Source organism: Halyomorpha halys, unplaced genomic scaffold (genome assembly GCF_000696795.3).
Source record: "Halyomorpha halys isolate HHAL.00 unplaced genomic scaffold, Hhal_1.1 Scaffold1128.1, whole genome shotgun sequence".
In the NCBI taxonomy this organism is placed as follows: Eukaryota; Metazoa; Arthropoda; class Insecta; order Hemiptera; family Pentatomidae; genus Halyomorpha; species Halyomorpha halys.
The window spans coordinates 563,362-580,947 of record NW_027105413.1 but is presented as its reverse complement, the minus strand read 5'-3'; the positions used below and the strand labels follow the sequence as shown (position 1 = coordinate 580,947).

The 17,586-nt window shown below is 32.0% G+C and overlaps 1 protein-coding gene across 1 annotated transcript in view; it reads right to left on the bottom strand.

Moving 5' to 3' along the window:
* LOC106688449 (T-box transcription factor TBX20) overlaps window positions 1–17,586 on the bottom strand; it is a 123,647-nt gene that overhangs the window by 16,977 nt on the left and 89,084 nt on the right. Inside the window, exons 4-5 of the mRNA XM_014432917.3 lie at window positions 9,809–9,967; window positions 7,800–7,876 (exon numbers count right to left, since the gene is read on the bottom strand). Coding sequence (XP_014288403.1) covers window positions 7,800–7,876; window positions 9,809–9,967 — 236 coding nt within the window. The remainder of the gene's footprint in view (window positions 1–7,799; window positions 7,877–9,808; window positions 9,968–17,586) is intronic.

The window sequence follows — 17,586 nt, the reverse complement described above, 5'->3', positions numbered from 1 at the left end:
TTTAAGGAGTTATTACAAAATAAGATATTTGTAGAGCTCTCAGTCAGTGAAAAATATTAACCAAATAAAATCATTCATAATTCCATGTACAAGTCTGTGTTTACATAACTTTAAGAACATTTACAATACAGAATCCAAAAAAAAAAGAATAAAAATATTTTTAGCAACCATAAATGTTTTTCTTCGTACAGATGAAGAATGCAGCCGAGGACACAAAACCTCTTACTTTTTCACTGAAGAACTGGTCTTCAATAAATCTCGAGAGGCGTGAAGAAGAATTTATTTAGACTTCCTCGCCATTTGAAGAGTTCTTCAGAAAAAAATATGTTCATTAGGAAGCGATGTACTTTCAGAAAAAAAAAATGATGTTTGATAGCAACAATGTCCAAATCATCATCATATAATCGCCTTGAGCGTATGACAATAATCCCAGGAATTTCTTCGGTGAAGAACACACACCCAAATACTTTTGTAATTAATGCAACTCTGTAAGTGTTTTTCAGCTATTTAATATTTTAAATTATTTTTTCCCATTAATTCCTGTTTGAGCATTTTTCTCTTTTCTTGGTAGGATTTCCTATTATATTTTGACAATCCTTGATACATCAATTGATCCATAATATAACAAATAATGAAATATCGGGGTTGTTTTTAAAATCATTACGTTTCTAAAATCAAAGGAAAAATTCATTATAAATTTTTCTTGTCTTTTTAAATTTATATGAATGTTGTGGAACGTGGAACTTATTTTGGATGACTTTTATGAAGTTTTCTTTTAACTATTATCATTATTTCATTTTTAAATTATGATTTTATATTAATTATTACTAAAAGGTTGATCCTGTCTTTTGATGATAAGAGACGTCGTTATGTACATTGTATCATCCGGCACGTTGTTTCGAAATTCCCTTTTTCATTCCGAAGTCTTTCCCCTCTTTTCAACAACAGCATCTTCTTTACTTTTTATTAAAATTAATTTAGTGAAACTGAATTCAAGGAAACTTATGAAAAGTTCTGAAGGAAACTTATTGAAATTTTCCTTAGCAATTTACTATTTTCTTTTTCGTACCGCACTCTTAATTAAATTACAACAAATAAATTTTTCAGAAAGTTGTTTATTCTTTACGTATTAAGATGGTGAGGTGAAATCAACTTCCTTTAGAATATTATCTAATGCACTATATTTAATTTTACAACGTTAAGGGATGTTTTCTCCATCTTCTAGTATTTTGTCATCAATAGTTACATGATTTAAAAGTTCAACAACATTGTCCATACGATATTAATGAATTTATTTTTATTAATAAAAAAAACATTAAAGCTAAATCTGAACTGCTACAACCCATAAGGGGTTAGGGGTGCAGTACTTTGTATGGAATTACTGTTACTTGACAAAGGTTGTGCAAGGAGGTGATTTGGTCACGCTCGGCCATCAGATTTTTACCCAATTATAGGTACCTACTTAACGAAACTGTGTGGACCCCAGGGGATAGTATCGATTAATTAGAATTATTAAATAATCATTACATTGTAAATATTTAGGAGATTAACCACTGCGAGACTAATATTAGGTGACTAACCACTACGAGACTAATATTACGTGACTAATCACTACGAAACTAATATTAGGAGACTAACCACTACGAGACTAATATTAGGTGACTAAGCACTAAGAGACTAATATTAGGTGACTAACCACTACGAGACTAATGTTGCCACTTGTCGAAACAAAATATAACTGTTATAATTACTATGTAAGTTCCATCAGGCCGAACTGATCATAGAGAAATTAAAAATGTATAAGTTGTCCCTATTTTAAAAAAAATGTAGTCATTTCAAAAGTGTTGAGTATAATTCAGAAGTGATAGAGCGTTGAAGGAGTTTTTTAAGTCGAACCACAGAGCGATCGAATGACCCCAACCCGACGATGGGCATGACAAAAAGCCGAAGCGACGGTAAGTGTGAATGTGGTGCAATAAACCACCAGAGGCCGGCTAGCTCGCTTTCAATGGTCACAAAGGAAGCTCCTCGTAAAGCAAGGATTACCGCCTTGCACTCACTGTTCACGGCTCCATAATTAGTTCTGGCGTCCGTACTGGAGTCGTAAGGGCGGCCCTGGAAGTGGAGAAAATGGAGGAATGGTAGCCTTTCACGTCGTAAGGACGTCCCGAGCAAAAGTTATAGCTCTTTTTAGGCCTGTGGTGTCTTAGGATAATATCCGTTGTAGCTGTTGTTTTGAAGTATGGTGGAAGAACCGAAACACAAGAGCGAGATTTGTTTCTGGATACAAAGAGGCTGAAGTTCCTTGGCCGATCCATTAATGTTGATTACTATATTCATCCAACAGCCACTTTGTCTATAATTAATGTCAAAGACAGATCAATTTGATTAGCAAAAAAGACAGCACTCAAAAAGACAAAAGAGTCAATATTCAAATCATGATTAGTAAAGATTTTAATTGTTAATTTACTTCCTCACTGCCGAAGGTAAGGAAGCTTTGGCTTCACACAGTATTTAAAAAAAAAATGTTTGTCATCACTATCGTAAGGTTTTACGTTTCAGATATTATAGAGTGAACAAGGCGTGGAATTTCAAGACCAACCAATTAACAGTTTTGATACAAAATTATCACGAGAAAAAATAATTTAAAAAACAGAACAGAAAAATTGCATGATATTAACTACTTTTGGAAGAAATTGATTACCTTTTGATAATCAATAATCAATAATAATCTAATATAAAAAAAATCTGTTAATTAAAAAAAGAGAAAATTGAATGGAATTTAATTTCAAGCTGGTTTTAGGGTTCTACATCTCAAATTTGATTCCGTGTCTGTTTCATGTTCCAGCTGCACACATGACACCTATTACCGTTAATCTGATTTTTAATTAAGATTTCTTATACTTCAGTAATTCATTCATTGATTTTATTTGATCGATTTGGATTTAGAGAAATCCATATGAACATAAACCAAAAACTGTTTTGATCTGGATGAAGAGCACATTCCGTATTTACAATATTTTACATTTAAATGTAACGTGTTTAAGAATAAAGATCGCCAAATCATTAACGTTTAACGTCAAAACCTAAGGCCAACCACACTAGGAGTGACGAGACGAATGATCTCCCGGCCTTTAGACACCCTCTTTTCGTTCAGTTCCTCGTTCTAGTGCGGCTGGCTTTCACTCTTTTGGAAACATATACATATTTCTATTTCTAGTCTTATAGGTGATCAGAAGCCTACAATGGAGGGGATGAAAATAAAACAATCACTCAAGAACACTAAGGTAATCTACAGTAACGGTGATCTTTACCTACTCATAATCACGTTAAATCTCAGACATATTTCTAATAACATTGCTTTCTATACTAGATGATAGTAGTACATGTTAGTTTTCTATAAGTAATAAAATATTTCAGGAATGTATGGGGGACTGTCGTATCTGCCCGCAGTCTGTCAGGATGCGTTTAATAGTTTGTACTTCGTTATAGTGTCATATGTTGGAATAGATGGTTCAGTCAGCTGGGTATTTCTAGTCTTCGATAAATTCTTTATGCAGAGAACTATCGCATAGACCAAGGGAAGATTTTTGAAAAATCAGTAAACAATTTTTGGGGGAGGATGCTTTTTTGATCGTTTTCCTATATCAAAGTTATAACCACTCTAGCTATCAGCAATGCACAAAGTCAAAAAAGGACCCTTGTGGGGTGTAGTTGGCCAATAATAAGAGCCGAAATTAAATTAGGAACCAGCGAGCTGATTAGACGGGACCGGGAAACAATGGAGACAATTAGTGAGAACTAAACTGCCGTAATCTGTGGCGGGATTGCTCCTAATAACAGCTCCCACAAAGATATATCACCTTTTGCTCAGCTGACCGTGCCTCCACCACGTACGGCAAACACCCCGTCGATGCACCTCCACCTAATAACCAATAATTATTTCCACGCCGGCATATCCGAAACAACTCCAGGATCGGCTCGTTTGATCTCAGGCAAAACGAATTGAAACAAATCTCGGTTGTGGGATTGGAATTACCTCAGCAATTTTTTTTATAAGAAAGTCATTAGTAAGGAATAAATGAAATAATATATTTATAATTATCAAAATTATTAGGCGTGTACCCTTTGAATGTGGAACACACGAATGGACTTCTTTGAACATTTTATGTCCCACTAACTCCATTTGTGCTCTAGCTGACAGCGATACTGGTAAGAACAGTCCCTGCTTTACGTCAACATCCTCTTGACCTATCTCCAATTTACACATGTTGTGCTGAATACAGTGTTAATCGTTTGAAATGTGTCAATTCGAATGCTTTGGTAATCCGACAAGCTCGAGATGTGTAAAGGAAGAACATTTCGACCCGTCATAGAATGGGAGGGGAGCGATAACGTAAAAGGGTGAGGGTTGAGTTTCAGTCAAAAGATGTTTGCCCCTGACCGATAAAGAAATATAAATCATCATTGCATTATTGCAAAAAACCTATCCGTCCCATATTGTCTGATTATCAAAATTTCACTGTAGAAACTCTAAAACTAAGTAAGATATTTATAAATAAATAAGCCATCGACTAATGAATTATTTCTTTTAGTGATTATAAGTTTTTTTATTATTATTATAACTATAAGTCTGTCCCAGCGACCACTTTACACGGTTAAAAATGAACTGAAGTATGCGTAGAACAGGTTGAGGGATGAAAAAACCGTTTTGAACATGCCTATATCAGTTTTTGTCAAAGTAGTCGTTGGAACAATCTTCATCATAAATAGTTCAATAATTATTTTTTATGCCGTCTATAGGTTTATAGAGGAGGGTCTTTTTTTTAAAAGAAAAAATATACTCAAGAGCAATAGGTATTGAGTAAGATGAAGTATATACAATAGCTACACGAAATATTTAAAAAACCAGATTTATATTTTGTGCATTGTAGTCCCGAAGAAAGCCAGGAATGTAAGCCGAGATGTCGAGATTCAAGTTAGCATAACTATTTTTGAGTTAATTTGAGCGAGGGGGTCCGCTGACCATACCCTTATTTCTTTTTATTGCTTGTCAACATAGTCTAGCAGTAGCGACTCATTGGCTTAGTGGTAAGTTGAATGTCTATTCCCATAACAAGAGACATAAATGTTGCGTGGTAGTTTCAACATTTTCTTATGATATCTATAAAGCTATATTACGTGAGACCAAATACCTTACAATCTTTTTTCTATTCCGCAACGCCCAGGTAAACCATACAAATAAGACTCAACACTCTTTTCAAATGAATCTTATGTTGCTTCTGGAAACCTCAATTTTTAGTTGAATGCGTAAAAAAGAGTCGTAGTTGGGATTTCAGAACAATCATCAAGCAAAGACAGTTTGGAAGAATATTACAAAATGCCTGTTTCAAAAAGTACAGCACATTGCTTTCCATTCCTTATTTTTTTTTTTATACTGTTACGATTAAGTATTATTAACAATATAGTGTAGCCAAGTGGAATACAACAGCGGAGAGTCGGAACTTGGACTTCATGAGCGAACCTAAGATGGAATCGAAGCCAGAAGCGGTAAATTAACAACCGGAGGAGGTAATGGGACTGACAGCTAATGGTGGCGCCCCCTAGCGGAGCAAATGAAATTTTGATTGCCGTTGCCTGATGACGGCCGCATTTAATTTTTCAATTTAAATTTTTTCACCTGCCCACACAGCGCGCCCCCCCCCCCCCTTCACGGCTCCCTAACACTATTACCTCCAGCGTCACTCTTATTTATCCACAACCACCGCTATGAGTCGGTATAGCACACCTTCTTTATTATCTCTCCTCGTCCTTTTTGTTTTCTCTTCCTCTCTTGATGGCTTGTATACCGTTCCCTAATGACCGAATACCATCCGTGAGATGTTCCCGTCTCTGAGGAATGAATCTAAAGGAACTTCATCGATATTTCGATGATCATTTCTAAAGGATATTTGAAATGAAAATATCTTATAAAGAGAGAAAAAATTGCTAAATTTAATTAATTAGATCTTGTGAATGAAAAGGTACTCTTCCTTGTTATTTTATTTTATTTTATTTAAAACAATAACGACGTTTCGGGGTTGTTACCCCATCATCAGGTATCTGATTAAAAAATCTTTTAAAGTTGTATTATTGTTATCTCCGTTATATTCGCCAATCCTCATCCATTCTTTCCTTTAAACAACACCTACTCCTTCAGTTATAGCAAAACCTAACCTCCGCACCATTGTAAACAATATAATTAAGCATATATTGATTAACATTATAAATGCTTGCCAGACAAAAATCATAATGTATTAACCATTTATTTATTCTTAGGGGACATATCGTCTCATAGTAAAACTATTTTTTCATTTCATTTATTGTTAATAAATAAAAAACCCACAATAATTATAAATAATAATTGCTTATTTATAATAAAGTGGTTATTAAATTATTAAAATTTTATATTAGTGTTAGTGACAACAATATATGAGTGCTAGTAATATAAGACTAATAAGGAGAAAACAAAATATAATTTTGAAAGATGTTTTAATCAGAAACCTGATGATGGGGTGACAACCCCGAAACGTTATTAGTATATTTTTATGACATAAAATAAAATAATTAAAACAATGAATTCACTCACGAGATCTAATTATAACTGAAAATCTTTCAGTAGCAGATATAACTTTCTACTAAATTGAAATATCACTAAAATGGTTTCTATCCACAGAATCATTATTAATTCCGTCCATCCATCCAGTCCTTTACTCATCTCTCATTTTACTAGCTTCATTTTTATTTAAAGAATTGACAATATTTTTTTTAGTCATAAGTGAGGTGGAGGGAGGTGTGATGAAAGGCAAAGCTTATTCCTCCGAAAATAGCCATTCCGTTGAAGGTTGAGTAGACACGGATACATAAAGTTAGTATAAATAAACAATCAACAACATTTCTGTACGTATTTTACTCTGAACACAAACTTATGAACTTCATTTATGAAAATAATAATTATTCATTATATTCGTATTTTTTAATATTTTTATTTTAGTAAAAAAATATTAAAATTATCCTGGCCTTGAATGGAAAAAATGACAAGTAGCCACGGACATACATCATGGCACCTCCACATACATTATTAATCATGACTCAAACGGTTTTTGGCCTCACAAACATCACAATTGTAATATTGAACGGAGGTCTCAATAAAAATACCATCTTCTTTGGCCCATCTTTGAATTCATGGCATTGGATCCAGTGTTCTTTATACATACATTTATACAATGCACTCAGTCTCTCGATCTTCTTGGGAAACATGGGTTAGTAACTTTTTAGTTCCTTTACTCTCATTTTTTCTTCCGAATAATTTTATTGTTTTTACTTATCACGTTTTAAAAGGCGAATATTTCATAATCTCATATATATATACATTGAACAAATATACTTATTGTATTTAATAACCTTCATGAAAGTTTAATTGGTTCCCTAAAAACTGTTTGACATGAAAACAAAGCATAATACGGTATTTTTCACTCGCTCACACCGTAACTGAATTGCATTAGTACCAGTTTACAGAGGGACATACGATTCACAAGGAACGTGTTTGGTTGCCTCATAATTTCGATGTCCCAGGCTACTCTAATATACATACAGGCCTGTGGGATTCCAATAATTGTTCATTATTTATGATTTACATTTTATCTCTACTTGATGTAATTAACAACATAAGTTAATGTCGAATATTATAATAATATGTGGGGAAAAATGTTAAACATACTAGAACATCACAAAAAAAATGTTTGATTGTTCAAACTCACCTATCGAAGTCTGTAAGTCTTGACGAATCCCTAAATCCTTTGGCAAAGGGGTTACTATCAATTTTAAGCTTCGTTATCTGAAACAGAATTCAATAAAATTATATTCCCATTAGAAACACATCAATTATCAGCTATGTAGCCAAAGTACGACATACTTAAATTTAATTATTTCTTACATAATTATTATAAATATAACTTATAATAATGAGTTAATAAATCTAAAAACACCATTAAATAGTAATTTAATGTAACGAATATCCCTATTAACTCAAAATATAGATGTTAATATTATTTGTAATCCGTATCGCCTTTCGAATTATTTATAAACGTTGGACAATTTAGAAATTTATTACAATTAATTTAATATTTCTCCAAAAGTCTGATATTTACATAAAAATATCATACTATCCATTTATTCGGCCTTAATTTGCACCTAATGAGAAAAATGTTTGCTTTAAAATAATGATTAAATGGGAAAGAAAAAAAATTGGATGAAATGTAAATATTTTTTTATTTGTCTCATCGATTCGGATTAATGTTTTAATAAGCCTCTGAATTAATTAAACACTTAATTTATTCACTTTAGACAGACCCATTTCCTCTTAACCATACCATACAAATTGGAAAATATATGCACAAAAGATATATCTTACATACTTATTAAAAAAGGAAGTTATTAATCAAAAAAAAAAAAAATGAAGATTCTTGATGGGTAAAAATAAATTTAATTAATTAATGTACTTATTAATTAGTTTTGCAGATATTAGTTTTGCAATTACACGCAATTTATACGAGTGATTTTTATTAAGATAAACTTAGATCCCATTTATTAATACCATAAGGTTTATTTTTAATATGTAGTTTCCAAAAAGATCGGTAAACTTTTTTTAAATTATTTTATGGTCATTTTATTACTATATTTAATACCTTAAAATCAATAGAGAAGTACAGTGTAATCTCGTTAATCCGAATTTCGGTACTCCGAACATACATCCGAACTGGCATAAAAAAAAAAAAGTTACCTCTTTTGAATAAACTCAGCAGGCAATAAATTTTTTTCTTTCAAATAAAAGTGCGCTAGTGAAATTGTAAATGAAAAATATTTGCAATAAAAATTTTATTGGAATTAGAAATACACAATATCTATTGTATAAATCATTTGATACTCTAAAACTAATTTAATTATTGGTAGAACTATGTATATTACAAATATTTTTAATGAAAATTTTTTTATTAAATTTTAAATAAATCCTTACAAAGAGTATTTTTTGTTTATACTTTTTTTTTCACTTATAAATGGACAATCTTATAGTTTTAACAAATTATATCATCACTTAGCATTAGTGAGGATGTAAAAGAAAACAATCGTTTTAAAAACTTTTAATTAACTGCAAACTGTCAAAGTTTACAATGAAATAAGTAAAAAATATTCAATAATCAAAAATAGTTATGTAAAGCCATATTTTAGAATTTTTTCTGTAATTTAACACCACTTTTCCTAATATTTTCTGTAATCCGAAAATTTCACTATAGCGAACATCCCCTGCAGCATTTAGATAGGATTACGGAGATTACACTGTATATATAACACATTTGAAAGTGATTGAAGACTAATGGAGAAAAACGAAGTAATTAGATTTTTTTTTATATATAAGAATAGATATAAAACAAGCTGTGAACTGTGACGTGTAAATGATATACGTTTTCTAAGATCACCGAAATGTTCTATGATCTATCATTCTGACGATAACTCTAATTATCACTACCAGAGGACTTTTGAGAAACTGAAAAAAAAACATTATTGTTATATTTTTATATATCTACTCAGGGTAAACAAATTAGAGATGAGAAATCCGTTTCGTAAAAACGATATTTCATTTCTCAGCCATTTAAATTTTATCAACATTAGTAACACTTCATAAAACATGCAATAAAATTATAATAAGAAAACACTTTTGTAATATACAAATTTTCAAAAAAATTTAACGCATAAAATCTATGAAACTTACCAGTTGGTTCTGGTATGCAGTGACTGCTGTAAAAACGGTCTCTGGGAAAACGTAAGTTCGAAACTGTTCGTGATCCAGGTCCGTGACGGGACCACCTCCGTCCCTCCACTTGACCAGGTGAATTCGGGGCTGGTACCTGTGCATCGAGTTCAGCACGATCTGCAAGTAAACAATATTATTCCTATATTTTATTTAATAATATCAATATAATAGAAAACAAATAAAAGCACTTACATAGATTATACATTCTGTTACCAAAATTAAAAGAGAATATTACGTTTTTTTTTTACTCGATATGTTTACTTCATTATAAGTCTCATAGCTTCTTTCATACTTTAAATTTCGAAAACGGTTTAGTCAAATTACTTTAATAACGTTGAGCTAGGGGTCTTAAAAAATAAAAGACACGACAACAAAACGTTTTTAAAAAATACATATGTATACATAGTTGACCGTAAACATTTTCATATAAGAAGATGGTTAGGATTGCAGTTTACAACTATTTTTGTTTCTCTTTTGATCGCAACCCTGACCACCTTCTTATATATATGTTTTTAAAAATAATTTTTCATTCTATGTTATTAAGCGATACAGGAGAACCTAGGAAAAACGAATTTCAAGGAATTATATATATACCAAGGGATCTGTATTACTGAGGTTCGCTACATTGAGGTTTCGATGGTTAAAAATGTATTATATTATGATTCCAACGCCTATTTTTAAAACCTCTGGAACTTACTTGGTAATATACAAATTTAACGAATTTTACGTAATTCAACCACATTAAAATGATTAATACGTGTGGTAAAAAAAAAATTAAACTAACTTGCTTCTAAGTTGACCTGAAATATCGAATTTCATTCAGAAATAATTAACAGCCGATAGTTCGTAACCCCCAAAATTAAATTTATTCTATTGTAATATTTTATTGTAATGTTACATGTTTGTAGAATGCTCAAAGTGTAATTTTTTCAATGTACATGTAATTATTTCAAAAAATCAATGTCGAGTATCTGATAATGAATGAAAGCTAATTAATGGGAATTAATATAACAATAAATTTTAAATTAAGTTGATCATCAAACCAAACGGTATAAAAATTAAAATGTATAAATAAATTAAGAAATAAAAAAAAACGTATTAATCGGAATTAATAAAACAATACATTTTAAATTAAGTTGAGCATCAAACCAAATGATATAAAAAAATTTTTTTTTCAATATATTAATTATAATTTTCAAAATATAATAATGCATTTTTACTGCCTTAAAACCTACAGAAGGCAACTTTCTAATTTATATGCATTTTTTAATTTACTATTTTATAATAATAACGATAATTACAAGACCGCTAATCCTTAATAATAAAGCATCATATTTTAATTGCGTAAGTAAATGGGTAATTAAAATAAGTTACTAACAGAGGGCTAATTATTGATTATATGCCCTGTAGTTTCTATTATTTTCCTCCTATATTGCTACCTTAACTAACTCCACTTTCTAACTGTCCTCCAGTCGAAGCTCATCAAGGAAATGCGGAATTTCTCTGCGGAGGATGCTCGAGTTATTACCGGCAGGATATATCAGTCAACTGCCTCCATGGAACAGTATCATTAGGGGACATCCATCTTCTGTCGCTCGGGATGTACTTTTACAGAAATATTACCGTTTTGGGTTTAACATCATTAAAATGTTTGAAAGAATTCGTATTAATTCTGAAAAAGTGAACATGTGTAAATCCGATACAATTCCTTGCGTGGCTTCCTACCCATCAGTACTTATTGAATCATTATTAGCTTGTCATGAGCAACATTAGTATCAAAAATTGTATCAGTCATTTTATGAACATCGATATGGACGAGAAAAATAAGGCAAACATAATAATATTAAGCAGCCTAGAAAAATAAAAGAATATGAAAAAAACACACACACATACCAAGCCAAAAAAAGAGAAATGAGGCAATAATATATATACATTTGTTGATTAATAAATAAATATCTTTCTTTGCTGTAATTGAAGGAAATAAACGTATTTTTACGATCGTTGAAGCTGATAGACGTAGTTTATTTATTTAGGTATCACAATTTAAACAGTTAATACTTTTATAACGACTTTATATAAAAAATTAATTTTTCTCATTGTTCACAGCAATATGAACTTATACGTGCTAGTAATGGTGTGGGAAGTGAGAAAAATTGTCTGGCAAGTGGGTCTATAGTGCGTTCAATGATGCGAGAGAAATATGGTAAACCAAAAAACGTGAATCGCGGGTTAGGAGCATTCTCTCTTTGAAGGAGCTTCACTTTTTCGGGACTGAATGCTGTGGAGTCCCCTTAAAGACCGAATGCCACCAACTTGAAGTTCACATGGGCTTCTTTAATGGATTTCTCTGGTTGCTTGGAATGGACTATAGTGGCTTGCCCCTTAAGACTACCAAGAGGCTGCCGCCAGAGTGGGAGGGTCAATATTCATTTTTAGTTACAGGCGAGAAATAAATATAACAGTAAATAAATAAACTCCCATCTTTAGAAATCAAATCCACACCGATCCGAAGCGCTCAGCAACGTGTACTGTTTATTGTGTTAAGAAACCATTATTGTTTCAAAACCACAACAACATGAATTCATATCAGTTACTAAATCCAATAACAATTAAATAAACTCTTAAAATTCGTAGAGCCAAATTCGTTTCTTAATGTCAAAAATTTATAATGAAAGCGAAAGTTTACTATTCTAAAAAGATACATTCTTTATTCTCTGCATGAATGCTTATGAATCTTTTCTACTTTCAGTAATGAGTGAGCAAAAAATAAATAAAATCATTTATAATATTTTCTATAATTTGATATGATCTAATTGAAAATTTTCATACCCTAGTGCAGATAAATCAGGTGGTTAATGTGAAACTGAAATACGCCGGCTGCGTCTTTTCAAAATAATATATACAGTTTTCGTTACAACACTCATTCATTTTATTTTCACCCAAACGAGATTAAATGGGATAAGCTGTCAGGAAGATTTCATTCATTGTTATTTTGTAGCTAATTTACAATAAGGCCACATTGTGTCCGGAAGAATATTTCACGACTAACAGCGTTAACTTCAACGCATCCTAAATTGAAAAAGGAATCCGGCCGACCACAAATAACGGACTTGTATACACACTCTACAAATAAAATACCCGAGCTAAGCTGGTAATAAGAGAAGTTCCCATTCGAGCGAGGACAGGATAACAAGCCTAAACTTTCCGATATAATTTACCAGAGATTTATCGTGTAAAGTGGAGGCACAATGGACCCGGAGGAACGGCTTCTTGATTGACCGTAGCGAATCCGATCTGAAAAATATCCAGGAGTCACGGCTTCTCATTAGGCTCTTATATTACAGTCCCATGCGGTCGTCTATCTTGAGTGCAAAGGGCAACTTCTTTGAAAAAAAAAATGGAGAATATTTGTACTTTCATTAGTGATGGAAAATGAACATGTAACTCTTGCAAGATATATGCCCTAAAATTTCTCGATACATTATATATATTTAGAAATTCCAATAATGTTTTCTGAAGTTGTTCCTTCAGAATCTGAAATGGCAGTACTGTAAATATTTATTTATTATTTAAAATATTAAATATTTATTTGAATCACTGTTTATTCCTTTCATAATAAAAGAGTAAGAAGAACAAATTAAGACTTTCTGTAAAAATTAACAACAAAAAATAAATAAAGTAAAAATAAAAAACAATAGTTTTAAATCTAAAAAAATATTGAATGTTTGTTACCGACAGAGCTATCACAAATATAGGACTACTTTATTCAATAGTGCTAGTACGAAAAATATTGGAACGCTTCAACATTTTCTATCAACGGCAAATTTAGGATGTTGGCAAAAATTTAAACTGAAATAGCTATTTTGTTTTTTTCAAGAACAATAATTGCTCAAATTTAATTAATTACTGAGTACATTAATGTAAAAAGTTATTAAACAGATACACTGTATATCGTTTATAACGATCTGATCCAAGAACAAGGAATATTCAGCACGTTATGTATCACATCATAATGTGAAGTAGAAATTCCCTAAAAACAATTACAGCTATTATATCTTGAGAAATTCCTCCTTTCGAAGAATAACTACTACTGCTGGTAACAGATTCAAGAAATTCGTATTAGAGAGGAAAAGGAAAACTAGGAATAATATTAAACTATTTCTGCAATTTCATGTCGATTCCTTTGTGGGTAGTTAGCGTTCCTTAATTTTTAAAGAACCCTGTCCTTCATTAAGATCTCGAATGAAAGTTGTATTATTCCATTCGATGATATAATTGAGTTATGTTCAATTCTTTATCTGAGCTGATGCTTATCTCACTATTTCCAAACTATATCGAATCTTCTCATTTAAATTTTTTTTTTTAGATATGCTTCTTCTCTTTTGAAGGAAATACTAAAATTCAACAATAAAAAATTCATTTGATTTCCTCCCCCCGTCTATCAAAACATGGGTTTCAACCATTCATCAAAAAAATTCTTTTCAAGGCTTTCGTTATGAGTTACTAAATCCAATCATGGTTATTGGATTAGTCCTCAAAATGAGTCGTTATGGCCGAACCATAGTTATTATATCCGATAAAGAAAAATAAATAACTTGCTAAGGTTTTGAGAATCATGGGTCCCGAAATATTCTTCGGTATAATCGATACGTTGTTATATCTGAGAATGTTATGTGCCACAGAGCATGTGGTTAAATAGTTTTAAGAGAAAGCTGTCATCCCTTACTAAACACTTTTATACGAAGCGTTTTCATATTTTAAAATTCTACCATGGACTTACACTACTTTTGCATTCAATGACTCAGTTTATACTTTAAACCTATGGTAGAGTATTTATGATAAAGATGGGGCATACCAAAATAAACAAATATTGCCAATATGCGTTTCTAATTAAGTCCTTAATTTCTTTAGTAAAGCGATTCTTTTAGGCCATTTAGAGGCAAAACTAATTAGTGTTAAACAGTATTCTTTTTGTAAGAAAAACAAAACAAAAAAACTTCAGATTATATCTTTCAAGTTAGTTCAAATTAGAAAAAAATAAAGTGAGATAGGGGATAAGCTGGCTTTAGGATATAAATTGGGTGAATACAGAAGGTAGAGATAGAAAGTGGAAGCGCGGATTTGTCCCTATTTAATGAGGACGCGGCCGAGGGACAAAACAATGTTGATTAATTCTGACATAATCCCGGCTCTAATCCCCGAATAGGGAAAGCTCTGCGGGAAATTGGCGCTTCCACTCGGCCAACTTGCAAATGCGTTAGCAAATAATCCCTCCAACAGGGGGAGCACATCTCGTACGATTTATGTCCCTATTATAAATCCTGTCGATAATCGAACCCTGGGGGCTCCTCGCGGTCTCCGATTTAATTCCACTGTTAAACCATTTACATCGCGTCCACCACCGTCGATTGTTTTTTCACACCAAGAACATTCATAGTCCAATCAAAGATAGTTTTGGTTTTTTGCGTTTTGTTTTTTAAATTCATTTCAAACTGGAATTAAATAATTGCCTATGTAAATGAATATTTAGTGAATAATCCGTGGGATATACGTACCGCAAAAGTTCCCAAATAAGAAAATAAAAAATAAAGTGGGAGCTGAATTAAACATCCTATAAAAAATTATCAAAAAAAGATTGATGTAGTACGGTGACCTCACACAATTTGAAGTAACGCAGTTGCCTCAAGTGTTCTATTACTTATGGGATTAGAGGATGTCAGAGAAGACAGATGGAGGTATGATAGGTGACTGCATTGACATAGATCATTGGAGGGCAGAAGTTAACTAGTTAACAGAAGGCTACGGGCATGTGACATTTGCAAGCCACACACACACACACAAACACACATTAAACTCCTATTATTTAATGCTTATATTTTTCTCCTTTAGACTGTTTTAATTACTTCATACGCAAACAAGTGTTTATTTCGAAAAAATCATTTTCATACCATATTGATTTCTTTTTTCTTTTTCATTTGATTTCTCTTCCACAAATATAGCATATTCATTCTAATAAAAAAACATTTTCTGGAAGTCTCGGAGCTTTCTCTAAAGGTTCATACAACGTTCTAGCATGCTTGTGTTGAGGATATAGACAAGGGTCCAATAGCAGTATCTAATCTTAGGTTGAACTACATAAAAAAAAATCTAAAAGCTTACGACCTGACTTGAAAAATGATGACAAATCATAATTGACCAGAAAATAATTTATATTTCTCGTTTCAGTCTTTCAAATTAGAACAGTCTTTTTATATTTCTCTTTGAATCAGTTCATTAAAATATTTTTTATTTATTTGTAGTCTGGGGAATTGAAACAGATAAAAATACTAGAATCGTTATTCCTCATGAAATATAAGGATGGGATAGCTTTAGCCTCAGGAGTATGGAAATATTATGGAACAGTAAATTTTCGGAAACGTGCCCGGAAGTCCGCCTTCATGAAAGGAACTCGGATGTTAAACTCCCAGAAATGTAGCCATAAGGAGTGGCCGTCGACAAAAGAAATAAAGAGTCCCGCGGGGGGCCCGAAAGAAGAGAAGCAAGAAAAGAAAAGAAAAAAAAAGAAAAATGTCGAGGAGGTGGTATAAGGAGCCACGTGTTGGTGCTGCTATAAAAGTCTTGTTGGAGCCTTAAATCAGAAGAGAACAAGGCCAGCTGGACCGCGGTAGCTAATTGGTCCACGGAACCGGCCGGAATCAGCATATGAAAGGCAAGCTATGTGGGATATATATAGCCTTCTGCGGGCTTATGATGCATTAGGGCACGCAACCTGCCTCTAAGTGCTCTGCGTCAAGGGTCTTCTCATTGTCATGGTTTTCTCTTCGCGAATTCCAGAGTTAGTCAGGTCTACCTTAACGGTACAGAACTTCGGGGCGCGCAAAGCATCGTTGCGAACTAACTAAAATTTTTATAGAAATTAACACAAGATTTTTTGTAAATCTCAGCACGTTCTTTTCCCGTATTAGTCTGAATTCAAAATAACATGGGGAATCCCAACGGTACCCTCATGTCATTAACATAAATTATCATATATGTATATATCTAATTAAATCAAACGTCATAATTAAAAAAATTAATTATTCCAATCTATTATGAGGTATTCACACTGTTGTTACCAACGTTGTGTAAACATTTTTCTATGGGAAAAACACAAAATAAAAATTCCACAACCATCACTACCGCGAGTTATGAATATTTTTTTAAATATTATTACGTAACTTATATTCCTTTCTATCATATTCAAATAATTAACTATATATGTTAATTTTTTTTAATCATACATAAAAAGTCGATGCAACTGGTACATAGATGGATGGTAGAAATATGGATTTACACTAAAATATCCTTGAATTACGTTTTTTTTTATCTGCAGCTCGTAAGTAGGCTGGTTTATTTCTTATTGCTAATAATAAGCCTTGAGCCACAAATCCATCATCAAGTGTATTTTTTGTAAAGGTTAAACATACAGTTTCGTCAAATTTTACTAGGAAAGAAATAATACAAACTAAGCTTATGCGTAAAATTCTTTGTAGGGATCTAAACATTTCCTTCTTTAATAACCACTAAACCATACTAACAAGTAACCTTAACCATATAACCCCGCTGAGCCGTCAGAAAAGAAGATGGTACGAGGATCTCTTAATAGAGGATAGACATGTCGATGAGTAGTTTATTTAGAAATACTCACCACTATCATATTAATCAGCATAGTATAACTTTTTACTATAATATATATA